Below are 27,801 nucleotides of genomic sequence, written 5' to 3'. Positions count from 1 at the left end.
AACCTCAAACATTTTTAGACAAAGTAATTTGCAAGGCTGCTCAGCAGGTGAGACGTCAGCTTAGTGAGCTTTGGTCCAAAAGTGTTCAACACCCATTCGGATGTGGGGCCCACATTTGGAAGCACAAAGAAACACCAAATCAAAAATTGCAATATCGTCCACGTTATGATATTATGTAAAACATATACAAGGGAGATCAGCAACAATGGTGTAAAACATTCTGGTCTGGACACCGAAAAGACTTTTTACTTTGTTGAATCGATTGTTGTCGTCAGTATCGGGCAGACCTCACTGTGAAGAACATGTCAAAAACATTTTCCTCAACTGTTTTCCAACTTTATTCTCCTTGCTGGAAGAAACAGTCTGTTCAGATGAGCAAGAACTGTGCACACAGTATGCAAGAGTGTAAGAGGGTGTTAATAACTGTCAGGAGTTTCAGTAATAACATCAACAAGAATATTGAGAATGCATTATTTTTCATAAAAAGACAAGAAATACAAGGAGGAGTATACATTAAAGAGAAATCAGCCATTTCCAGGCTGCTCGAGAATTTGGATTGGGTAGCAATAATTTGTGCAAAAAGACATGGAGCAGTGTTCCAGGTCACCCGGCTCACAACATAATCAAAATACTTTTTACAAAAGTTATAAAAGGCGTTATCTCAGTGTCACCAAATCCATTACACTGGCACCAACCTGCAGAATGTATTGGACCTTAACAAATTGCTAAATTTCTACTATTTCTTCCAGTCTTTTATCCCGGGCTGACTTTCTGAGGTCAAAGATCAAATGTCAGTATGTTTGTCAATGCATGGACAAACATCATGAACAAATGAACAGACTGAATATATCCTGCTTTGCATCAGGCATCTTCTGATCTTTTACAGTCCAGGGTCATTAGCTTTCAACCCATTTTGGAGTTGCACATTTATTCCAAGTGTGCAGGAGAAGGTGCCAAACAACTTTTGAAATACCCTTGAATAGACCAAAATTCCACTTCAGTTTCCAAACATTTTACCACCTGATGTGTTATTGTTGTTTTTGCAGATTTTCTAAGAAAAATGTGTAGTTTTTATATCCATGTGGTGGCTGTCAACAGTGACTTGGATCACGCTCCAATCATTTGCTACTTCTGGTGTTTGTCATTATGCTTTACACAGGACACACATCCCTTTTACAGATGAAAATGTCTTTTCTACCTATTTTATGTACAGCATACTGAAATACAATGCCTCAGACTCATATTAATATGGATAACATTTGCAATACAGTCATAGTAATGAAAGTAGTAACAATAATATGAAACATTCTTAAAAACAAAACAAAAAAAAATCTAATAACAGTACCGGTCCACCATTGTTGTCACGCAGTCATTTCTTTTTTAAAAAAATTCTGATTCTGGCTCTTTACAGAGTACACACATTTTTTTCCCCATTTTCTTTGAAGAGTAACAAAAAAAAGTTTGTGGTAAAATCAGACTGTTGGGACTTTTTCTTGCAGACACATTCATGCACTCACTTTGCTTAGTTTGGTTCACATGTTCCTCTGTTGGTAGAAAAATACATACATATGATATATATATTTATATTTAAAAAAAGCATAAGGATGGCAAACGTAGGCGGTGAAGTTCGAGCTTCATCAAGTGCTTTCTTTATCACCCCTCCCACTCTGTTCTTTATGTCTCCATCAGTCCCAATCCATCCTCGCATTGAAGCGTTCCATCTCATTTGTTCAATACTTTGGGTTCCACCATTTAGAAAGAAACAAAAAAAAAAGCCCCTCGCTCTCTGCAGGGAGGCAGGCATAAATAAGTACAGCATACACCATTTTTTAGATACAGCACTAAGCTTTAGCCATGTCCCACAGTGCGCCACATCATTTCCTTCCTGCTCATCCTGTGGTTGATTCTCAGGTTTAGAATTCAGCCGATCTGATTCTGTTAGTCCGTAGCACCTCGACAGTGTCGACCAAAAGTCAGATAAATTGATTTCTGCCACAGTTCTCATTTTCTTCTTCAGTGGATTATCTCCTCTGCTTGTTTTTTGCTTTTTACTGAAACGCTGTAGGATGTTCACATTATAGCGTTCAGGAAGTAGATGGGTTCCGTATGCGGAGGTGCCGACTACGTTTTTCCACCAGTCTGAGCGGCCTTCATCCTCTGACGTCTGCTGCAAAGAACATGATGGACACGAGGAGAACGGACACCAGGGAGCCTTCTCCTCCTCCTCGAGATGCTCTGTGCAGGACTGCTGGTCTGCAATCAGTTTGTCTGACAAAGCGTCCTGTGCAACAAACCGATGAGCGCGCCGCTCGTTTAGCTCGGATAAATTCAGAAAACAGAGCAGAAAGGTGTCAGCTGGTAGAAAATGGCCCAAAAAACAAAAACAAAAATGAATCTGAGAAAAGGCGCCAAGGATGAAAATCTGTTTTGTTTTGTTTTTTTTTAATAGATTTTTCTGAAAGTCCTGGAATGTGTCTCCAGCAATGAGACCAGCAATTCTGCTCGGAGTTGCTTGGCACACATAAGCCTAGGAAGCGAGAAACACTGTCAAAATATTGAACAAGTAATTTAAGGTTGTATTCAGAATTAAACAGTCAAGCTTCTTAAAATCCAATAAAAAAAAAAAAAAAGTACTGCAACTTTAACTTTACTGTCACTCACCAAAAAGCCAGTGAATCACATTTTTCTACAGGTTTTGGAATGTAATATCACCAAATGTTTCAACAAAAGGTATCAATATACTGTAAAGAAAAAAATCTCTTTTTAAGTACAACTTCTTTAAATTTCAGTATTTTTTGTGCTCAACAAATACACTTCAGCTGCCGCTAAAATTCAACACCACATGAATCGCCACATCTCTTATTTTTAAGAAAAACAGCAATATACTGTATATAAAATGTGTTGAGGTGAACCATTTTCAGTTTTTGCCTGTCAAATAATGGCAACTGTGTGAACAGTATGTTCAACTTTGAATCCGCCTTCTAAAGGCTTTAAGAATTTTTTTTAAAAGCGAGATATACACAAAGAAAAAAATTTACATTTTTCCAACTTCTTTCAGCCTTTTTTTTTTTTTAAACTTTTAAGAAGCACATATGACTGAATACAACTAAATTACTTGTTCACATGTAGATTTTTACACTGTCTTCAGCTTACGAGTTCATGTGTTCCACCTGGATGGCCGATGTGGAGACAGTGAGGCAAAGGTCTTTGTGGGTCACTGGCAGGTCTCCCACAGTGACTGGTTTGTACTGGATCTCGCTGGCTGCCACTGTCTTGTACTGGTGCAGGTCGAATGGACACGGAACCACAGCTTCTGTGGGCTGCTGGGGTAGTGGGTAGCTGCTGGTGGGTCTGGAGTTTGGATTCTGGCCGGTGCTGTTTGGGTTCTGCTGGTTTTGAAGCTGAGCTCCTCGCCCCGCGCCTCCTCTGCCTCGCCCGCGGCCTCGCCCGCGGCCCCCTCCTCCACCCGGCGTCAGGCCCTGGGCCTGCTGAGCGGCGACGGTCGCTGCCACGGTCAGCGGGTCGGGGTTGTGTTTCCTCATGTGTTTCATGAGGTACGTCTCCTGAGGAGGGAACAGAGAGACACATGAAGAACATGAAGAAAATCACGATTCAGGGCCGGTCAATAAAAAATTTAACTCTTAGAAACAAATTTAAAAAAATAATAATAATCACAAGTCCTGAGAAATGCAACATGTCACCAGTAGCTGCAGGTGCTGATCTGAGGTCAGTGTAAAAGGTTAATGTAGAACACGGCCTCAGACTGATCAGAACGGGAAAGTGAAGTCCGTGTTTCATATTGTACGTGCACGTCTGGCTGCTTACCGAGGTATAGGAACGGTTACAGAGGCCACAGGAGAACAGCTTGGCATGTTTGACTGTGTGAGTGGACAGGTGCACCTCCAGACTGGCAGCGTCCGTGTAACCACGGTTACAGTTATGGCACTTGTACGGCTTGTCTTTGTTGTGCTGCCGACGGTGAGACTGGACAGGGCAGATCGGGGGGGGGGGGGGGGGGGTGTTACACGTTTTTGCAAAGAGTTAGACATCTAAGTCATAAAAAAAAAAAAAAAAAAAACCCAGTGTAAAATAAACAAGATTATTAAAAATTAACGTGGATAAATCTGAGAATGTTACTGATGATCAAACATGTCAACTCGTTTACCTGTAGGTTGGATAACTGAGTGAACGCTTTCTCACAACCAGGATGGTTACACTTGTACGGCCGGTCGCCGGTGTGAATCCTAAATTGGGGGAAAAAACAAACAAAACAGACAACATGAATGGCCCAACGCTTTACACTTCAGACAAAAACAGATGCCATAAGGTGCTAAAGAGTTCCCAGAACACTGCATGCACATGCGGACAGACTCGGCCATTCAGATCCACTCAGCCCCGGCGGTACCGTGTGTGCTGCTGTAGGTGACTGAGCTGCCTGAATGTTTTCTGGCAGTAGGAGCAGGTGTAGGGTTTGGCTCCCGTGTGGATGCGCATGTGCTGGGACAGGTAGCTGGAGTTGGCGAACGACTTGGAGCAGTGCGGACACTTGTGGGGCTTGGCCTCAGTGTGGTTTCTAACGCGGGACACCGGGATTGGAGGGTTGGAGGGGGGGTGGGGGAGGTAGGTATGGAGAGAGAGAGAAAAAGAGAGAGAAACAGCGAGAGATTTTTAGGCTACAGCATGACCAACGTTCAGGATGAACTGTAGACCAAATCATGCGTTAATGTAAACAAGATCTGCAATCGATCACGGTGATCACAGATCATTAGGTTTGACAGTGTGCTCTTTGTGCTGTGTCTGAGTTGTAAAAACACAGAACAAAAACATACAGCGGGCACAGTCACGCTCTTCTCTCTCGCTCTCTCTCTCTCTCCATCTGGTATGCCGTGATTCCAGTGGGATCCAATTCTCAGTCTGTGGAACTCCACCACAGTCAAACTGAAATCTACGTTCAGGACGAGTGGCAGGCCGACACCTTCCTCCCTTAAAATCAATAACCTGAAGCCCAAGAGGTCAACTCAGTTCACTCCATTAACAAGTATGAAAACAACTAGAAGGGCACTCAGTCTGCAGAAAGTCTCAGAGCAAAAATTCATTCAGGGTTCAGGTCAGAATTAATTAATTTTTCCAAATGTATCGTTTTTATTTTCTCCCCTCCCATCAGTTTAGACTTTTTCACCAGGTTGCGCTTCATATCCTGCAGGGGGCAGCATTAAGCACTAACCCTTTACATTGAAAATAGCTGTTGGTTGCTATACACCTATTGAGTAACAATTAATAGGGAAAAATAAATCAATTTAAATAAAGTATATTTACATATATGCTCAAAACCTAATTTGGGGTGACTGAGTTAAGGCGGAGGTAAATTCAAAGAAAAGAAAGAAAAAAGAGTCCCAAGAAAGAAGACAGCAACATAAACTCAGAACTAAGCCAAGCTGGTGACAGCGTCATCTGCAAGATGCTAACGTTAATTAAGACCTTTACTGGTTTTTGACTGTGGATGGTCCCATAAGTTCCTCTAACAAGCATTTACCCAAATCATTCAGGGACGACTTCAGCTTGTGAAGTGATCAAGCACAACCCCAATTCCAATGAAGTTGGAACCTTGTGTAAAATATAAATAAAAACAGAAGAACAAATTCTCTTCAACCTATATTCAAATGAAAGACAAAGACAAGATAATTAATGTTGAAATTAATCAACTTTATTGTTTTTTGTGCAAATATTTGCTCATTTTGAAATGGATGCCTGCAACACGTTTCAAAAAAGTTGGGACAGTGGTATGTTTACCACTGTGTTACATCACCTTTCCTTCTAACAACACTCAATAAGCATTTGGGAACTGAGAACATTAACTGTTGAAGCTTTGTAGGTGGAATTCTTTCCCATTCTTGCTTGATGTACAACTTTAGTTGTTCAACAGTCCGGGGTCTCCGTGGTCGTATTTTGGGCTTCATAATGTGCCACACATTCTAGTACCCGCACTCTTTTACTACAAAGCCACGCTGTTGAAACACGTGCAGAATGTGGCTCGGTGTTGTCTTGCTGAAATAAGCAGGGACGTCCCTGATAAAGAAGTTGCTTGGATGGCAACATGTGTTGCTCCTAAACCTGGATGTACCTTTCAGCATTGATGGTGCCATCACAGATGTGTAAGCTCCCCATGCCATGGGCACTAACACACCCCCATACCATCACAGATGCTGGCTTTTGAACTTAGCGCTGGTAACAATCTGGATGGATCTTTTTCCTCTTTTGTCCAGAGGACATGATGTCCATGATTTCCAAAAACAATCTGAAATGTGGACTCATCAGACCACAGCACAATTTTCCACTTTGTGTCTGTCCATTTCAAATGAGTTCAGGCCCAGAGAAGTCAGCGGTGTTTCTGGATGTTGTTGATGTATGGCTTTCACTTTGCATGGTAGAGTTTTAATTTGCACTTGTAGATGTAGGGACAAACTGTTAACTGACAATGGTTTTCTGAAGTGTTCCTGAGCCCACATGGTAAGATCCTTTACACAATGATGTTAGTTTTTAATGCAGTGCCACCTGAGGGATCGAAGGTCACGGACATTCAGTGTCGGTTTTCGGCCTTGCCGCTTACATGTAGAAAGTTCTCCAGAATCTCTGAATCTTCTGATTATATTATGGACTGTATGGACCAATTAACCTGTTCACTTGTGGAATGTTCCAAACAGGTGTTCTTTGAGCATTCATCAACTTTCCCAGTCTTTTGTTGCCACTGTCCCAGCTTTTTTGAAATGTGTTGCAGGCATCCATTTGAAAATGAGTAAATATTTGCACAAAAACAATAAAGTTTATCAGTTTCAACATTAAATATCTTGTCTTTGTGGTGTATTCAACTGAATATAGGTTGAAGAGGATTTGCAAATCACTGTATTCTGTTTTTATTTACATTTCACACAACATTCCCAACTTCACTGGAATTGAGGTTGTAACTGTTACATTTAAAACCGGGACAAATCGTCTTCCTTCTGTGATTGGTAATTCGATAGCTTTGGTTGAAGTGCAGCACCGATACCTCGACTGCAAAAAGAGCTCGACACTGTCAAAACCGTCCCAAAAAACCTGCTGCAGAACCCACAACCTCATCTACCCTGCGGCTGTTACCACACACAAGCTTGCACCACAGAAACCATATCCACATGTGCACAAACAGAGCACCACACACCCAGCGTGACCCAGACCAGTACCGTGTGTGCTGCTGTAGGTGACTGAGCTGCCTGAAGGTTTTCTGGCAGTAGGTGCAGGTGTAGGGTTTGGCTCCACTGTGGATGCGGATGTGTTGTGACAGGTAGCTGGAGTTGGCAAAGGACTTTGAACAGTGGGGGCACTTGTGGGGCTTTGCCTCGGTGTGGGACTTGGCGTGGATCTGCATATCCGACTTGCTGAAAAACGTCAATGCGCACATCCGACACCTTCAGTCGTGAGAAGAACAGGAAAAAAACAAAAACTCTTCATAGTACACAAGCAGCATATATTTAAAAGTGCATGTAGATTTTGGTGTCCACACCATCAATGTTAAAGTTATTTGCAGTGACACTGGATTGGCATCAATGGGTTATTGTGTCCCACGGCATCAATACCAACATATTATGTATTATACATGTTACCACAAACAGCAGTAAGTTCCCCTAATCAAAGCATTTCCTGTCTACCTGTAGGATTTGGGGCCATCTTTGCTGGCATGATCATCTTCATCGTTGGACAGGTCGTATGGATCAGCTGTATGGTGCTGTAACAACACGTTTACCATGATGAAGTAACTACTTAACAGTATAAATGCAGTTCAAATACAATCACAACAGTCTCACGATGTCAAAAAGATCTTCACCTGTCCAGTGGCGGCAAGGTGCGCCAATATCAAGGCATCACTTCCTGGAGGGAGGACTCCACCTAGTCTGCCCATCACCTGCTTGCTTTTCCTTCCGCGCTTTGACGGTGTTGGCATGACAACTGCAGGAGGAATGGCAATGTCCTCCTTCTTGTCTGTAAAAATGAGGAAAGTAACAAAAAGTGGGTACAAACGATGATGGGAAGTACCGGATGAAGATAGAGGCAACATGCAGAAAGGCTGATTCGTGATTGGGCACCAGATGAGCACCAGTTACGCTACGGAGTCGGTGCTCACGCGTGTGCCATTGGCACCAGAGTCTGACTCTTAAGTGTCCACCTCTAAAAACACAACTACGATTCAGGCAATGCAGGACAGCAGGAGATGTGTTTGGGCCTGGAAGCATCTGCACATTATGTCAGATGTGGAACCATCTGATCAAACACAACCACGTACTTGGCAGCGACGAACGTACCAATGCAGCCGTGGACCTGTGACAGAGTCACTGCGTGACAACAATACAGACCCATCCAGGTCCAGCACAGCCAGGTCTTTGTGTTGGGCTGTCTTATAGATTGCACAAAATTTCGAAATTTTACATGGAATTTAGCATAATCTGGTGCAATTAATGTGCCAAATGAGAGATATTTGTCAGTCTCATTTTAGTGACCAAAAAAAAAAAAAAAAAAAAAAAAGTTTTTTCTATACTGTCAAGTTGATGGATCTATAATTGTAATAAAATCTGATAAAGCTGCACCTACCGTTCATTAATAGTCACAAATATCACTTTTAGTTCATAGCAACAGTGATTTGAGTTTAAATGTGATTCTTATTCACATATATAAGTGGGAAATGCAGTAGCACATATTTTTTCCCCATCCACTGCTGTCAGCTTTTCTGGGTGATTTATAATTTACAACATGTCATCCATAAACATTTTTCACATCAATATTTGACTTCTATGAGCATGTTAAATGTTTCTTGTTTTCTCTACACATGAATATTTCACAGCCATGTAACAGAAGGAGTCATAAAATGCATATTTGGCAGGCTATGTCAAAACATAAATAAACACACTGAATTTGCATGAAGACAGTTTGAAGTAAATTCAATCCAAAGATAGACTTTGATGGATTTGTGTGAAATAACTTAAATCGTGCCAAATGATAAGAAATTCATGGAGAACATTGCTGCCTGTGCCGTCCACAATATGATATAATAAGAATAAAGAATTACTGCAAGTGTTAACTTTTCTGTATAAACAATGATTGAAATTTTTTTTTGATGTTTTGGTCCTTCTGCTCTAACCAGGCCCATTTGAATGTATTCCTGATGGAACTCTTGCACTTTAAAATAATCTCCCTACTGCACGTTTGCATCCATTTGCTTTGTACTTTCAACATGATGCGGTTCCTTTCAGAACGCTGCAGTGTTCACGGTAAAATATGTAATAACTTCTCTCATTGGCTGCTGTGTGCACGAGTGGCTGCTCCTGATAAACAGAAATGCATGTTACATTTATCTTTCAGTCTTGGATGAGCACGTGAAAACATGAGACTTCATATCAACTGTGGTGTCTTATCAGAGATATTTCTAATCGATTTTACAAATACCAACATCAAGAAATCTGACCACAGACTGAATCCAATGCGATCCACGAAAACAAAAACCCGGAAACGTTAGCCATAGAGGTAAATACCTGGACTTAGAAACAGCAAAAATTTCTAAGCATGTCAAGAATTTGATATAGCACTCACTAGTTAGTAGTTTAGTTAAATCTATACAGCCATCCAAATTTCACTAAAATGACTAAATTCAGTGCAAGCATTATAATGTCAATTTATTTTTGAAACATGTTTCAAAATTACAGTTAATTCCATAACAATTTATTTTCCTTCTTACGCTGTCTGCAGGGATTAGCGCGTGTGCGCGTCCATGAGCTTGTGAAATTACCAGAAGTTACTGTTGACCTCTGATGATGTGCACATATATAGTGTGCACACTGATAAATATGAGCTGTCCTTTTGGACCATGTTGGATTATTTTGTTAGAGTTCACAACCAGCTGACTTTACGCTGTCCATTCATTCTGATTGGGTAGCGCCATGTGCTTCCCGGCATCCCTTTCATAAGTCTGGGGAAGCCCCCATGTGATCTACAACGTCGCGATCATGCAGTAAAGTCAGCTGTTCATTTGAAATCCTCCCCTTCAGGGAACTATTGATTCATTTTTTTCTAGACAATGCAAATTTTGATCTTATTGGTAATGTCATATAATGAATTCTACATTTAAAGGAAAATGAATAAAATTATAGTATTGCCAAGAAAATTGTTTTTATGACTTAAATTTTAAAAAGCTCTGTGGCAGTACACTTTTAATCAATTCTGTCAATTAATTTAGATTAGATTAGATGGAACTTTATTAATCCCTTGGGAAGACTCCCTCAGGGAAATTGAGGTTCCAGCAGGACTGTATAGAAGCACACAGGGTAAGACACACACAGAGTACCAAAAGTGAGAAAAAAAAACTACTGCATATTAATTTCAGGAGGAGAAAAGACCCAGTGAACTCCTGAAAATCTTGTTACAATGCATTATCGCTTTCAAATAAAGAGTTTTATGATTTTACATTAACTCTGGCAACTATGCTTTGACTCGAACAGGCCAACTCTGTCGGTAATTTCAGCGACACTCTGAATCTTTTTTGAATCAATCAATCAATCAATTTTTTTATATAGCGCCAAATCACAACAAACAGTTGCCCCAAGGCGCTTTATATTGTAAGGCAAGGCCATACAATAATTATGTAAAACCCCAACGGTCAAAACAACCCCCTGTGAGCAAGCACTTGGCTACAGTGGGAAGGAAAAACTCCCTTTTAACAGGAAGAAACCTCCAGCAGAACCAGGCTCAGGGAGGGGCAGTCTTCTGCTGGGACTGGTTGGGGCTGAGGGAGAGAACCAGGAAAAAGACATGCTGTGGAGGGGAGCAGAGATCGATCACTAATGATTAAATGCAGAGTGGTGCATACAGAGCAAAAAGAGAAAGAAACAGTGATGCTTCGTCCTTTACCTGCATTTGAGGGATGCACCGCAGACACGATCATGGTGGTGGCAGCGGGATGACCGGCTGCAAATGACTGTGTGGAGGCAGTGGGGACCAGCGTGCCTTGAGGAGTGGTGATGACTAACCCCGCTAAGAAGGAAAAGAGATGAATTGTGATCTCAACCACTAATAACAACAACAGTTAAATAAAATCACTTAACACTGCCTGAAGTCAGGATGATAGCTGAAGATTCCACCCACCTGCAGTCATGATACCCGTGGAAGGAACAGGCACAACAGTGACGTTCTGGGAGGTGTGTGACTGGTGGAGGTGTCCTGTGACTGCACTCAAGGCTGTGCCGCCGCCGCCACCACCACCGCCGCCTCCTCCTCCTGCACCACTCCCACCTCCTTCCTGTTTGGGGACCACCCGCACCATCCCTGCATCCACTGAGCTGGGGATGGCAAGCACAGCTGTGGGGTAGTGGGGGGAGGAGTTTGTAGACGTGGAGGGGTGAGGGAAGGAAGGAGCGCTGGCCTTCTCAGGACCCAGCTGCTCCTTGGCCTTGTTCAGGAACATGGCGTTCTCAATCTGGAAAGGGATGAAGGCATGTGGCACAAGGAGGAAGTGTGGAGTGATAAAAGTTGGGTGCAGGAAAGGTCAGGATAGGGTGAAAAACCAAAGGAAAGTGGGAGAAAGAGGAGACCAAGAAGAAATAGAGCCAACATGAAGATAAGGGAATGTGAAAGAGAAGAGCGAGAGAGAAGGAGAGAGAGAGAGAGAGAGAGAGAGACGTGATAAAGATGTACGATGAAGGAACACCACATAAAGGCAGGCATGGAAATAAAAGGAGGTGATTGACAAAGGTGCATGCAGGAGAAAGGAAGAGTGGAGGCGGAGTCAGGAGCGGGTTCCGTTCGGGTCAGATACATTCATAGTAAACACAGGAGAATGAGGAGGCAATGGGAGGAGAGATTGAAGAAATGAGAGAGGAGAGCGTCAGGACTGATCACATGACTGATGAACCCTAAATTGCCTGTTCAACAAGTAACATGAGGTTAAGACAACTTTACACATTCCGTGAGTGTCACTGAGTCATTTTTATGCAAAAGTTTTTCCACAACAGTCAGTTGTTTTTTTCTTTTTTTGACATAGCACATATGTGAATTGCAAGACAATTCCAACAATAAGATTGTCTCTACCTGTCCTTGAACAGTTGGGACGGGAGACCAAAAGTATGATGAGTTGAAATGGGAATCGTCCATTATTTCTGTAATTAAAAAGCAACACACTTAGAAAACACCTGTCCTCCTCCTGCTCCACACTACGCTCTTCCTGGACTATCTTAGGAAATTAGATCATGCGTGGCTGCGTGTCAATCATCTTAGCTTGTTTCCTTTCCACGTGTCCTCTCATCCATCAGATAATCCACCAAAAATATGAACCACAGTGAAAGGTTCCTTCTTTAAAAAAAATTAAAACAAATTGGTGAGAATGTTAGCTTTGTGCTGAGAGTTTGGATCTTTGCTGGGAAGATAATTGTTCTATTTTTACCATTAAGGCTGAAGAGGTTTACAGAAAAGAGGACGAGAATGGAATCAGGCAAAGATGTCCAATTCCAGGTGGGTATCAAAGACTCCAAATGACAGAAGTGTTGAGAAACACAAGTGACAATTAGTCTTTGTGACACAGCCCATGCACTTCCTCTTTGGTTGCTAGCCTAGTTATCTACTGCTTTTACCAAAAAAAACAAAACATTTTTTTAATGAATTAATAAAATCTTACAGCAGTGACATTATGCAACATAATATGTCTAGTTTTGGACAACACTTTCACCTTCTTCTTAAATATAATAAACTGTGATCTAAAAATTACAGAATGAATGTACATGTTAAGATAACGTTCACTGAGAGACTAATGTCTGTGCCTCAGATTTTATATCCTGATCATCTCCCACTGGCACAAAAAAACGGAAGTTTTATGCTGTCATTCCTCTATATTTGCATGCATTTTGACTTTATTTAGCACGAAGTTTGCATTGTTATAATAAGGAAGGAGGCAGAGGGTTGGCTTCCTGTATGCAAGTCAAAACTGTGAATGCCATGCAATAAATTATTTCTCATACATCAATAAAAGAATATACATAGTTACATGTTAATATGCATGCAGCAAAACACAATAAACATCATAATACTGGCATCATAACACAATATATCTCCAAGATATTCACATAAAATATGTAAAACTACATTCCTCATGAAGTACCACATACATGTTAAATGTACTAATCAAATATCTGTTCTTACTACAACTAGTCATTGCATTTTATATGTAAAAGATTGGGAACCATCTCTTCTGATGTGTCAATGATTAATTTTAAACTACAGACTCATTTAAGAGTGTTCGCTTACATGTAACCAACACTTTAGCTTGGAGAAATAAAACAAATTAAATCCTATGTTTCATTAACCTTCTGGGGTAGAAAGCGGGTTCAACAAACGGAGTGCAAACCTGACATCTGGGTTAACTAAATCTGACCAAACTCAGAGTTTCCAATTTCAGAACAGGCAATAATCAGTTCATTCAACTCTGATCTGAGTTAATCTTGAGTAAAGTAGATGCCTGAGAAGAAGGCTGCTATTTACCGGCACATTAATGTTGTTGAAGGACATCCTACTCACACAATCGCCTTATGTGAGCACCGTCTCTGCAGCCTGTCACATCTATAAACTCTATGTGATCTAAATGCATTAATTATTTCTTCCAGATGAGTCTCGTGGGTGTACAATTTTGGAACACTGTAAAAATGAGCAATACACTTTGCGGTGCAAAAGAAACATTTCTAACAGCCTAACACAAGATGACACCCAATCACTGGTGCTCCAGAGAAAACCCCTGCAGGTAGTAGTAAAAACAATAAAACGAGGTCCAACACAAAGAATCAGTTCACAGCAGACAGCATGTCCATGATGTGTCATATGAGTATTATGAGGGCTGAGAATAGTGTTCAGTTAAATGATTGATTGTTTAGGAAGATTTAAACAATCATCAGGGAGTGAGGAAAATATCCAAGCAGAGTTCGATCCGTGAGCACGAGCACTTAACAAAATATTTGTGCCGCTGAGCAGTTTTCTTGTCACTTTGTGTGGAATTGCCAAATCGGTGCCCCCTGCAGCTGCATAGGCACCCTTGCTTGCTGAGGAGGACAGCACACAGAACCAGTGTGAGAAAGGGTAGGGATCCACGAGAGACAATTTCACCTCTAGGTTTCTCTAATGGAAGGGGCAGGGGGTGGCTAGTGGGCTGAAGTCAGTTATACCTAGACTTTCTTCCAAACAATGCACATCTCATTCATAATATTATGAATACAAGCCTATAATTCCTGCATTTTCCTGAATTGTGTGAAATGGCTAATAAAAACAGGTGATACAAAATGATTATATGGTCACGCAGCTAAATTGGTTTAGTCTCAACTTCTGGTTGTAAGTGGGGGGCAGAAAACTGTCAAAGCCATCAGGTGCCCAATTTAGGAAAAAAGAAAAGAAGAGGAGAAACTAGCAGAGGATAAAGGACAAGAAAATGAACAAAGGATAAAGCTATGCAAATGTGTTCTCGCCATCGATTTCCATTTAATCCACTACATGGCGGATGCAGCCTGTGAACTGTTGCCAGCAGCCTCCATCTTGCTTAGCGTTATTACAGGTCTTCAGGCATTAGATTAAATAGAAATCAATGCGCCGACTAAAACTTGGGTTAAAGTGACCTGAAAATGCTGTTTTGTGCAGCGTTCGGGTGCAGCAGCAAGCTGACAAAGGATTGTGGAGTGAGTTTCATAAGTCTGTATTATATGTAATAATGATGTGAGTAAATTACTAAAATTGCTGAATAAAGATTAGAAAACAGTTTATTTTTGTGTCAATGTGTATTCTGTAAAGTAGTGACTTCAATTTTACTGCCTGAATGCTTTGTCATAATAAATATTGCACCATTTCGTTGAGCAATTCTGTTAGAATTCTCACCTTCATAAATCTCAATTCATCCCTTTTTAATTAGCCTCTGGTTTTTTCTTCATATCAGGTTTTACATCCTGAGATATTCTGTAAGAGCAAATTCATGGAATGGAAATGCTTTTTCTCTCAATTTGGTGGGTCACATAACAAGTTGCTAACCACCTTTGACTTTAATATTCTGCTACTAATATGAGAAGATACACAAATGAGATTAATTTCTCTATGGTATTCTCCATATTGGCCGGCATGGCTGTTTCATTTTATTTATTTTATTTGAGTAAAAGCAAAACCACAGGTGGGTTCAGAGCAGTCTTTAATATTAATAACTTTAATATAATGCGAGTGCACGAAGCTCTTACTTTCACCCCTGATTATTTCCCATCTTTTCTGGTTCAGTATATCAGGTTGTGGCAGAAATGTGTTAAAATAGGTTTCTGTTTGACAAACTGAGGGTATTATTTTCTATCTTGATAGTATCTCGGGATAGTATCAACAAAATTCTTAACTCCAAGTAAACTCTTCACAACATCTGGCCTGGAACAAATTAATTCCAATCTATTAAAAATATAGTCTGATCCTCTTCTGTATTTGTTTAGACAAATATTGGCTGTACAAATGTGGGACTGAGTTTGAATAAATGTAACAGCACAGTAATTGCATGGAAAATGCAGATTTATGGTGAAACTCTCTTGGAAACATTAACAATGTCCACTGATTTCTATTTATGCCTGGTTGTTAGATGCTAACCAAGATGGCGGCACTCTGGCAACAGCCAGCGAATGCGTGAATCACCCCAGTCCTCCATCTAGTGATACAACAGAAATCAATGGTTCTCTCTGTACGATTACGGTAATCATGTCATGAATGTAGGGCTAATGTTAATTGGTGGTGTAAGACATTTGTTAGCCTTCTTGCTATGATGCTTGCTAAGTTGGTATGCTTGTACAACAATAATTCAGTCTTTACAAACACAAGATCTAATTTCACCATAAAATTGTACTCAGAATGGTCAGAGAAATTGTCAGGCTTTTTAAAATTATTATTTTATACACTGGTAAATATCATAAACTAGACTTTGTCAGAGGGATGCACTACTACTACTACTACTACTACTACTACTACTACTACTAGTACAAATAAATTTCTGTTAGATTTTGAGGGGGGGATATTTTAGGGGAGAAATCTCAAATGCTTCAATAGAAGAATGACTCATACTTGCAACAAAACTGTTACAAGTTCAGTTATTATTTATATCCATCATTTGGGTAATCATTGGGCCCTGTAATTAGCCAATGGAATTTTCATATCTGTAGGTACTTCCAAAGACAAACATTTGATGTTTGCTACAACTCTATTTTGTGACAAAACAGTTTAACCAGTCATAACGAAAAGTGTGCCAAGCATAGAATTCAAGGCAGTAACCAAGGAGATAATTGTTCCTCCCTAAAAGACAGATTAATATAACGTCTGGCATTTAGCATGTAAGGACGTATTTGTTCAAATTTGCAATTCATGGATGTTTTGTATAAGAGTTATATTGTAGCCTATGTATGTTCTGTTGATGTCAATTTCAATTGCAATTTCAGGGGCACTTCTAAAATATTAAAAATAATTTTAAAAATGGCTGTTTGTACAAAATGTATTTTTGGGAGGGGGACTCTAGGAGGGGGTCTTGCCCAGGGACTAATTCAGTGTAGAACTACCACTGCCAATCCCCCCAAACCAAAACAAGAGATTTCTGCAGACTGTTTCTGTATCATCTGACTCATCAAGAAAAGAAGCACCATGTCTGATTCCTCTTTCAGACTTCAGGGCAAAATCAATGTCTGTTTAACCTGCCAGTGGGAAGGTTCACTTCACAAAGTATGTTAAAATACACTCAACAAAAATATAAACGCAACACTTTTGGTTTTGCTCCCATTTTGTATGAGATGAACTCAAAGATCTAAAACTTTTTCCACATACACAATATCACCATTTCCCTAAAATATTGTTCACAAACCAGTCTAAATCTGTGATAGTGAGCACTTCTCCTTTGCTGAGATAATCCGTCCCACCTCACAGGTGTGCCATATCAAGATGCTGATTAGACACCATGATTAGTGCACAGGTGTGCCTTAGACTGCCCACAATAAAAGGCCACTCTGAAAGGTGCAGTTTTATCACACAGCACAATGCCACAGATGTCACAAGATTTGAGGAAGCGTGCAATTGGCATACTGACAGCAGGAATGTCAACCAAGGCTGTCGTGTATTGAATGTTCATTTCTCTACCATAAGCCATCTCCAAAGGCGTTTCAGAGAATTTGGCAGTACATCCAACCAGCCTCACAACCGCAGACCACGTGTAACCACACCAGCCCAGGACCTCCACATCCAGCATGTTCACCTCCAAGATTGTCTGAGACCAGCCACTCGGACGGCTGCTGAAACAATCGGTTTGCATAACCAAAGAATTTCTGCACAAACTGTCAGAAACCATCTCAGGGAAGCTCATCTGCATGCTCGTCGTCCTCATCGGGGTCTCGACCTGACTCCAGTTTGTCATCGTAACCGACTTGAGTGGGCAAATGCTCACAGTCGCTGGCGTTTGGCACGTTGGAGAGGTGTTCTCTTCACGGATGAATCCCGGTTCACACTGTTCAGGGCAGATGGCAGACAGCGTGTGGCGTCGTGTGGGTGAGCGGTTTTCTGATGTCAATGTTGTGGATCGAGTGGCCCATGGTGGCGGTGGGGTTATGGTATGGGCAGGCATCTGTTATGGACCAAGAACACAGGTGCATTTTATAGATGGCATTTTGAATGCACAGACATACCGTGACGAGATCCTGAGGCCCATTGTTGTGCCATACATCCAAGAACATCACCTCATGTTGCAGCAGGATAATGCACAGCCCCATGTTGCAAGGATCTGTACACAATTCTTGGAAGCTGAAAATATCCTAGTTCTTGCATGGCCGGCATACTCACCGGACATGTCACCCATTGAGCATGTTTGGGATGCTCTGGACCGGCGTATACGACAGCGTGTACCAGTTCCTGCCAATATCCAGCAACTTCGCACAGCCATTGAAGAGGAGTGGACCAACATTCCACAGGCCACAATTGACAACCTGATCAACTCTATGCGAAGATGTGTTGCACTGCATGAGGCAAATGGTGGTCACACCAGATACTGACTGGTATCCCCCCCCATTAAAACAAAACTGCACCTTTCAGAGTGGCCTTTTATTGTGGGCAGTCTAAGGCACACCTGTGCACTAATCATGGTGTCTAATCAGCATCTTGATATGGCACACCTGTGAGGTGGGATGGATTATCTCAGCAAAGGAGAAGTGCTCACTATCACAGATTTAGACTGGTTTGTGAACAATATTTGAGGGAAATGGTGATATTGTGTATGTGGAAAAAGTTTTAGATCTTTGAGTTCATCTCATACAAAATGGGAGAAAAAACAAAAGTGTTGCGTTTATATTTTCGTTGAGTGTAGAAACAGACAAGAGTTAAAGGGAACTTGCTTAGTGAACCGAAAACAGAATTTCCTTCAATTGAGCACTCATGAAACCTGCTTTCTGAAACAGGCTTTGTTTAGCTTCAAAGTGTTCGATTATTAAACCAAACTGTTTCTTCAACAGGCAAGTACTTCTTAACTTATAAAGTAAACTGACAGGAAAGTAGCATTTATGCAAAGCACAATAGTATGGTGTAAAAGAGCCACTGAATTAAATGAATGTACTTTTCAACTGAATAAATGCTGCGTTTATGGTATTTATTTGATAATCACTACAAGTCCCCAGGTGGGACAGATGTGCTTGCCCTTGGGTTTGCGCAAAGCTTTTGGCACTAAAGCAATATGTCCACTGCAGAAATAAGTTTCATTACTGAGAAACAAAGAAATTTTGGGGAAAATTACCCGTATTTCCAGCAATGAAAGCAGAACTAATTTACATGTACCACACCCACCACAGGCATAGTACATAGTGGTCTTTTTTAACCCAAATGAAAATGGAAAGAAGATCCACTGTCAGCAGCGGAACTATTCCAGGTACCTTCTCATACTTAGGTACAAGTTCCTGCAGTAAAAAAATATCTTGTATAACTGCAACCATTTACAGAGCCAGATGTAGCATCAATTTAGATGAAAAGTGTGATTAATTTGCATAGTGACAGAGGTGAAGACAGCGCAGACAGGGTAGAGTGAATGGAGAAAGGTGGCAAAAGTGATTTGCGACAAAAGAATATCTGCAAGAGTGAAGGGGAAAGTCATTATACAGGTTAGTGATGGTGGCACTAACGAAAGGACAGGAGGCAGAGCTTAAAATGCTGTGATTTTCATTGGGAGTGAGGAGGATGGCCAGAATTAGGAAGGAACATATCAGAGGGACAGCACAGGTAGGATCAGCTGGAGACAAAGAGATGTGAGATTGAGATGGTTTGGACATGTGCAGAGGAGGGACCCAGGGTATACAGGGAGATGGTTGCTGAGTATGGTGCCAGAGGTTTATGGATGTGCGGTGGGAGGACATGCAGGTGGACAGAGTGAGATGGAGAAAGATGATCTGTTGTGGTGCGCCCCAATGTTATAAAGTTAAAGAGTGCAATGAGGGTTAGCATGCTGCTGATATGCAAACTGGACCACCTAGTTTTGACACAATGTTCATGACTTCAATTTCAGTGAGGTCATCACAGAAAGCTGTATTTCTTTGTTATCTTGTATCCAAGTCATAGAGCAGAGGTCTCAAACTGATTCCAGAAAGGGCCAAGGGGGTCCAGGTGATTTCACTGAACATCACTTTGAGCAGATGGAATCAGTTAATTTACAGCTGTGACTAAAATGAGCTGGGTATTTTCCTATATACCACAGAAACAAAGTTACTTTATAATTACATTTTGACACAGTAACTTTGGTGAAAAACTTAAATGGACTACACCTTTGCAACCTGTAGCGCTCCAGTGAGTGCCATTACAGTTGGTTCATAGTGAAGTCACCCCACTCTAGTAACACATATTTCAATTCTGATGTTAGTGTAATAAATTATTTATAAACCAGTTGCATAATACACTGTTCTTACTCAATTTTTGTAAGTGAGATGACGTTTTAAGGTAGGGGAATGTAATTGTCAAATAAAAAGCCCACTGATGGGAGAAGCAGGGTGCACTGTCCAGTTCTATACATCACACTGGCAGCTCCCTAACTTTAAACTAGTCATTCTTAATTATTCAAGAAAATAAGCATGGATAACTGGAGTGGGGTGACTTCACCAGGGGCGAGTTCGCCACTATTCCAGTTTGGCCCAGCAACTTTTCCCATTTACTCACTTATGTATGAGCCTTTCACACCAAAGGCTCTTTATTGTTAAAAGGTCAACTGACATTCAACACTTATTTTTTAACAGCAAGCTAATGAATACTATGTTTTTCGCAATTCTTCCTAAATGTCAGCCTGCTCAGTTGGTGTAAAATCTGTGAATAAATGAGAGTATAAGCAAGCAGAGAGGAATAAATGAATGTCTCGGTGTGTTTCTGACAGTCGCGGGCTGTTTTGTCATTCAGAGCCATTTTTGGACGAGGCTAGCGGCGGGCTAACGTCAGTGCTAACTCATGACCTGCAAAACGACGGATTTGTCAGGAAGCACTTTAAAATCAAGGAACCCCCATCTGCACTTCGATCGGCCTGCAAGTGATGGTGTGCACAAGAAGCAGCTGTCATGAGCTGAATGGCTATAAACAAATACGGCTAACAGGCGTTAGCCGCATCGAGGCGCCAGCTAGCTGCTAGCTAATGTGCCTCCATTAATTTTCTCCTTTTGTTCGCTGGCTCGCTCTTTGCTACAACAAGGCCCGAGCTGACCGTAAACAACACAAACAGCTGCGCTCCCCGCGCCGCCGTCACTCTCTCCCAGCTCATCTCTGCGAGAAAGAAAAAAAAAAAAAAAAAAAAAAAAAACAGGAGAAAAAAAGTGTCGAATAAAAAAAAAAAAAACCTGAAGACGAAAAAAAAAAACTCCGTTCCTCTGTCGGCTTCATGCAGACTTCCGGTGGCCGAGACGACGGTGCTCCCAGACACACTGCAAAAAAAACACATTATTACCATTAAACAAATCAATTACCGGTAAAATCGATTCCCCGTCGACCCTCGAAGCCTCTTCGGGTCGACACAGTTGGGAAACTTTGTCCAAATCCAGCAGCGAAACCCTTCGGTCAGGGTTTTTTTCTTCGTTTTTTTTTTTTTCCTTTTTTTCTCCCCTCAGCGAGCGCTTCAAGACCGTCAAGCTACACGCAGTGACACAGACTCGCACTTCCGTTTGACGATTTAAAATAAAATGCATGCGGAGGAAGATTCTCCGGAAGGAATCTCTGGATAATACCATGAAATAAAAATTTATATTATCTTTTGTGTATGTCTTTTGCGATCTGCTTGCAAAGCATTTGCCGTCTTCAAAATAATACTATACAAATTGCTGATAGAAATGTTGTGCTATTTATTGGTTTGTCATCCATTGGTATGGAGCCAAATCTCAGAAATTACTGAGGGGATTTTTTTAATTAACTGATTTATTATCATTATATATACATATATAATGTAAGTCCCTTTGGCTGCTACCCTATTTTTACTTGGGGTCACCGGGGTGTCAAAGTCCAACCCTTCATCCATGTCATGACATCTGGGTAATGGACACAGAGTCTATATGAGTACTAGAGACCACAGTTGCAGTGAGTGAGAGGCGTGCCGGTGTCGTGGTCTGTTCGGTCCCACCGTCTAATCAGTGCCCCTGCCTTCACTACACTACAAAGCAGCGATTCACCGATTATCACCTCATTTCTGCTTAAAACTGCACTCCAGTCATCATCTATCTCAATGACAGATCTCTGGAGGTTTTTTACAACAATTATTTCCACATAAATTCATTTATTTCATAATTAAAGCTGGGGGGCCAATCAGATTGTGACATCAATCAGACTGTGACACAGTCGTCGACTGAACGGTCCCTCCCTAAAAATTGGTCCACCCTTCCTTTACTGCGCAAGCATCATTTGGGATCACAGCAGCATGTCTGAGTCTGAGTCTCTACACCCAAAGTGATAAAAGGGAATAATGTGATTATTAACCATCAGATGATAAAGTAAAACCTCTTGAATCATTCTAAAGTAGAAACAAGGCTGTTTTAAGATGAAACAACGTGATAATCACCTCATGTCGCTACTGAAGCACCAAAATGACGTAGGCGCAGCAGCATGTCAGACATCTGCTGTGCTGCTGTCGCGCTCTGATCGATCCGCCATTTTTTATGATGAAATAATGCTGAATTTATGTGGAAATAATTGTTGTACAAAAACTTCAGATATCCATCACTGAGATAGATGTTGACTGGGGTGCAGTTTGAAGCAGAAACGAGGCGTAAATCAGTGAATCGCAGCTGACGATTAGAATGACGATGCTGACTCTCCGAAATGACGCATGCGCAGTGAAGGGACTGATTTTTTTTTTTTGGGGGGGGGGCAATTTGGTCAGTGACACCGGTGCGTCTGAGTCTGACTCTGGCTTCTCAAGAAACAGCTGGAAAGTCAGAAAGTTGCGCATGTTAGCAATGCCACAACCAGAGGAAGAAGGGAGACAACATTTCCTTCCATAAGTAGGTATTTTTGGTTAATCGTTTGGGAGATAAAATGGTGTATCTTGCAGAGCACCATACCCGTGCAATACATGAATATGAAGTTGTAATAATACACAGTGAGGCAAATAAGTATTTGAACCAATGTTGATTTTGCAAGTTGTCCCACCTACAAAGAATGGAGAGGTCTGTAAGTTTTATGGTAGGTACACTTCAACTGAGAGAGACAGAATAAAAAAAAAATAAAAAATAAAAATCAGAAAATCACATTGTATGATTTTTAAATAATTGCATTTTATTGCATGAAATAAGCATTTGATACAACAGAAAATCAGACCTTAATATTTGGTACAGAAACCTTTGTTTGCAGCTACAGAGGTCAGATGTTTCCTGTAGATCTTGACCAAGTTTGCATACTGCAGCAGGGATTTTGGTCCACTCCTCCATACAGGTCTTCTCCAGATCTTTCTATTGAGTTCAGGTCTGGAGACTGGCTCGGCCACTCCAGGATCTTGAAATGCCTCTTACGGAGCCCCTCCTTAGTTGTCCTGGCTGTGTGTTCAAATCCCAGTCTGACTGGAAAATCACTAAGGGCCCTTGGGCAAGGTCCTTAATCCCCTAGTTGTTCCCAGTGTGTAGTGGACGCCTTGCATGGCAGCAGCCTCACATCTGGGTGAATGTGAGGCATTGATGTTTGTGACTGTGGTCCCAGCTCTCTTCAGGTCATTGACCAGGTCCTCCAGTGTAGTTCTGGGCTTTCTCAAAATCATCCTTACCCCACAAAGTGAGATCTTGCATGGAATCCCAGACCGAGGGAGATTGACAGTCATCTTGTGTTTCTTCCACTTTCTAATAAATAATCATAACAGTTGTTGTCTTCTACCAAGCTGCTTGCCTGTTGTCCTGTAGTCCATCCCAGCCTTGTGCAGGTCTACAGTTTTGTCCCTGGTGTCCTTAGACAGCTCTTTGGTCTTGGTTATGGTGGACAGGTTGGAGTGTGATAGATTGGACTGGTTGGTAGGTGATCAAATACTTATTTGCAGCAGTAACGTACAAATAAATTATTTTTAAAAAATCATACATTGTGATTTCCGAATTTTTTTTTTTTTTTTTAGATTATGTCTCTCACAGTGGACATGCACCTAAGATGAAAATTTCAGACCCCTCCATGATTTCTAAGTGGGAGAACTTGCAAAATTGCAGGGTGTTCAAATACTTATTTTCCTCACTGTATTTCCATTGTCGTCCATGTAAAAATCAAATGACAAAACAGAAGCAAAAATAAAATAACACTGATAATAATAATGTGTATGCGATAACAAGAACCTAAACAATTTATAAATACATTGAGACAGTAATTAAAAAAAAATTAACAATTACGTAATTAACAGGAAATAAAAGGGTTGAGTTCTTCTAAAAATTGTTGAGGTCTAATGTTGAAGGTTCTAAAAACATTCTGGACTCACACACCATTCCAAATCATTATAGAAACTCTGCATAATTTATTACCACCCTTGAAAAATGTCATCTACCTATTTTATAAACACTACCCAATCAAGAGGCCATGGATCAGCCCTTCCTTGTTTTTGATACCTGTTTGGGGGGAGGGATATCATCCATCTATCCATTTTCAATACCTGCTTACTCCTATTAAGGATCCTGTTCACGGAGCCTATCCCAGCAGTCATTGGTTAAAGTCTCCAATCCACCTAACCTGCATGTCTTTGGATGTAGGAGGAAGCCGGAGCCACTGGAGTGAATCCAAGCAAACACAGGGAAAACACGCTAACTCCACATAGAAAGGCTCCAGGTGGGAAGCGAACCCACAGCCTTCTTGCTGTGAGGCAACAGGGCTAACCACTAATCCACTGTGCTGCTGGGGAAATATCAATCAGATCTTATTGAATGTGTTTGTTGGAATCTGTTTTTCATAGGAAAATTGATTTTTTTTTTTATTTGTTTTGTGGTAGAAGAGGGATAGACATAAGTTTAATCCAATCAAAACTTAAATGGAAATCTAATATAAATAAATGGTAAATAAATGGACTGCATTTATCTAGTGCTTTTCCATCTTCATCAGTTGCTCAAAGTGCTTTACAATAATGCCTTACATTCACCCCGATGTGAGGGTGTTGCCATACAAGGTACTCACTACACACCTTGAGCAAATAGGGGATTAAGGACCTTGCCCAAGGGCCCTTTGTGATTTTCCGGTCAAGCTGGGATTTGAACAGAGGATCCTCTGGTTTCAAGTCCAACGCTTTAACCACTAGACCATCACCTCCCCTATAAAATGTTCTAATCTTTTTTGTCACTAAAGAACTTTTGTTGGGGTGTGTGTGTTCAGACATCAGCTGATACAAAACAACTTTATTTTACGACCGCTCTTTGTGCTCATTAAGTCCAATAATCAATTTGTTCCACTACACAATAAATGTTGTACGATTCCTGCATTTCTTTCAATGTAGCTAAGTGCAATTTAATAATAAATATTGCTTTCATTTCTTTTTCCCTGCACACAGAAGGACCTGGTTGTCTTCATTTGCATGTGTATGCACCGACGAGTCACGAGTCTCCCGCCCAAACCAGCTTTGGAAACATGGACATTCAGAGACGTCTGTGTCTTTCTGCAGAATGGAAACAAGCGGTCGTGTATTTTCCATCTGATCCTAGAGCTCCTGATCTGCAACAATCAGCAGAAAATTCTGCTTGAATTGGGAAACGACTGAAGATCATGAAAGAAGACGTGGTGGAAACCACTGCAGGGCCGGCACGCCAGAAACCGAAATCAGCCTCAATTACCTCCCCGCCTTTTTTTTCAAGTCAGAGGAGGTGATGGTCTAGTGGTTAAGCATTGGGCTTGAGACCAGAGGATCCTTGGTTCAAATACCAGCCTGAGCAGGAAATCATTCAGGGCCTTTGGGCAAGGTCCTTAATCCTGAGTTACTCCTGGTGTGTAGTGGGCGCCTTGTATGGCAGCACTCTGACATTGGGGTGAATGTGAGGCCTTGATGTGTAAAGCGCTTTGAGTGTCTGATGCAGATGGAAAATTGCTATATAAATGCAGTCCATTTATTTATTAGGTGTCCTCTTTAGGTTTCTCGCTGAGTTTACATTCAGGACATTTCTGATTTCCACAATCAAATTATTTTACAGTAATGGAACAATACACCTACCACAATTTAATACATATGTATTTAATTTGCTGTTCACTAATTATGCAGAAAGTAATAATTAAATTTTAAATAAATTATTCCAAATATAAATTGTAATCCTTGATATGCTTCCTATTTGTACATTTTATAAATTGTTTATGATTCTTCTGCAAGAGATCATTATTTTTTTTCCTGCACTATTGGACTTTTCATCAGATCACGGGGAGCAGAAAAATAAATAAATAAACCAATAAATAAATAATCACACTTCCATAGAGACCCCAACATATGATTATCACAGTACAGGATGTAAAGTTTCACCAATGATGAGTTATGAGCATGTTACTAAACCTCCAACCCAGAGGACCACTGGGCCACGCTGGCTGGCCGTAGCAGGTGGCCATAGATCTTCAGGTCACTGTAGCACCACCGACCACGAGGTCTCAACATGCAACAGTTGCCATTATGCTTATAGGTGGTGGGAAAGTTGTGAAATTACTATAAACCAAATTATTACAACTAAAACTTTACATTTATGGTAACTGTACAAGCTTGTTGTCCATAATACCCCCCCAACCTCATTCATAAATAAGTTAGAAAACAACACTTTACACAGACTAATAAAACTACTCTGACAAAGGAAACCATGTCAGCAATTTTTGCTTTTGCAATTTAATGACAAGTACTTTGTATACATGGATGACAGAATAATATTTTCCTAAAAGCAGAAATTTCTTGAAGTACACAGAGAATAATTACAACAGCGTGGTGCATCTCGTTTTGGGAACAAATACCCACCAGTGAACAACAGTACAGAAAAACTATATATATATATAAAATTGGTGGTGGTGTATAGGAGTTAGTTCAGAGGTAAACAGTGCTACAGTGTTTCAGGATCAAATATATATATATTTATTATATAGCTGTGGCGATACACATGCTCCGATTGGCTTACTGGTCACATTTTCCCATATCGGACCGGTTACCATGAGAAATCGGTCCAGATCGCATATTTTCTTTACAAGGCAGGAAGCTAAAAACACAAATTAGAAAAACCAAGTGGGACATGAACGTACTCCATAAATATCTAAACAGCATCGAAAAAACACAGATTGGAAGCTTACCAGCTAACGACCTTGACAATTTGTTAAGCTAGTGGAGGTGAAGAAAGCGAATGGGTCTGACTACGAGCCCAACACTGTCAGCATCTTTCATATTCGGGTCATACTGTAAGTTTGTGTGTTTATACATATATAATAGCCATATAATGAAGAAATTATTGCTTGGTCTGTACGGGGATAATTAGACCTCTGTGTTTTTCACACGGACCTCGCTGCACTCAGTCCATACTGTCAACACCTCAGTCTGATATTCCCCCGTACAGACCTCTCGCTCGGTTAATATTCATCTACATCTGTACGTAATGCAAACTTAAAGGATTGTTTCAAAAGACGTCCATGACAGGTCACATGACCTTTACGATAAACTTTTTGTTAAATTCACAGAAGCAGCATCAGTGATGACAAGATCCTCAGTAAATATTTAAGATTAAATCACAGATAAGTGTCAGTGTTCATTGCATGCACCAGTGAGTTTAGTGTTCATTTCAAAATAAAATTATAGCAAAACCAGAACCAGCACAGAATGAAAGAGACGACCACAGTCATCAGAAATGACACGAACTTAAGATTTTGTCACAATAAATTAAAGAAGTCACAATCTATTTTCAGGACCCATTTCTACAGTAGCGGGTGAGTGAAACCACATCAGTCAAGAGGGACCCCAAAATCAAAATTAAGAAGATGACGTCAATGTACACAGCAGAGTTTTATTCCTCTAATTCTTAAAAGTAATAATAAAATAATGAGATTTAAAAATGTAATAAAACCAATTTTGATGAAACAAAGACAAAAAGAAAAAAACCTTTTAGGGAAATTATCAATTTGGTGTTTGATGGTAAAGTTCCACATCATCCAGAGTGACTCAGATCAATGTGAGATATTTTCATTCACTGTTTGATAAAAACTTATAGCACACGGGCAGGACTTTTATCATGAAGAACTGAAGTGGGCCTTTTTTTTAATATTTTTGCATCTAGCAGGTGTTTTATCATTCTTAAT

General features: G+C 40.7%; 1 protein-coding gene across 4 annotated transcripts; it reads right to left on the bottom strand.

Annotated features, from left to right (window-relative positions):
- Positions 1–320: 320 nt before the first annotated feature.
- Positions 321–21,184, bottom strand: znf384a (zinc finger protein 384 a). Of its 4 annotated transcripts, none has more exons than XM_034161513.1 (12): positions 21,024–21,183; positions 12,106–12,173; positions 11,281–11,494; positions 11,164–11,244; positions 10,930–11,052; positions 7,859–8,013; positions 7,683–7,759; positions 7,218–7,442; positions 4,406–4,573; positions 4,166–4,244; positions 3,826–3,984; positions 321–3,563 (listed from the first exon to the last, which is right to left on the bottom strand). In XM_034161513.1, exons 2-12 carry the CDS (start codon positions 12,166–12,168, stop codon positions 3,150–3,152), a joined length of 1,758 nt encoding a protein of 585 aa, XP_034017404.1. In that variant the 5' UTR covers positions 12,169–12,173; positions 21,024–21,183; the 3' UTR covers positions 321–3,149. The 4 variants fall into 4 exon arrangements, with proteins under 4 accessions (XP_034017404.1, XP_034017405.1, XP_034017403.1 ...); XM_034161514.1 differs by having other exon boundaries at positions 11,302–11,494; XM_034161512.1 differs by having other exon boundaries at positions 11,164–11,494.
- Positions 21,185–27,801: the final 6,617 nt, after the last annotated feature.

Source organism: Thalassophryne amazonica, chromosome 20 (assembly GCF_902500255.1).
Source record: "Thalassophryne amazonica chromosome 20, fThaAma1.1, whole genome shotgun sequence".
NCBI lineage: Eukaryota > Metazoa > Chordata > Actinopteri > Batrachoidiformes > Batrachoididae > Thalassophryne > Thalassophryne amazonica.
This window is presented reverse-complemented; position numbering and strand designations above follow the sequence as displayed.

Bases quoted from the DNA above. Each gene is read 5' to 3' on its own strand.
- znf384a (XM_034161512.1), bottom strand. From the start codon at position 12,168: ATGGACGATTCCCATTTCAACTCATCATACTTTTGGTCTCCCGTCCCA. The intron at 11,495-12,105 runs GTAGAGACAATC...ATCCCTTTCCAG, and splicing joins TCCCAACTGTTCAAGGACAG to ATTGAGAACGCCATGTTCCT. The intron at 8,014-10,929 runs GTAAAGGACGAA...TCATTTTTACAG, and splicing joins GGTGCATCCCTCAAATGCAG to ACAAGAAGGAGGACATTGCC.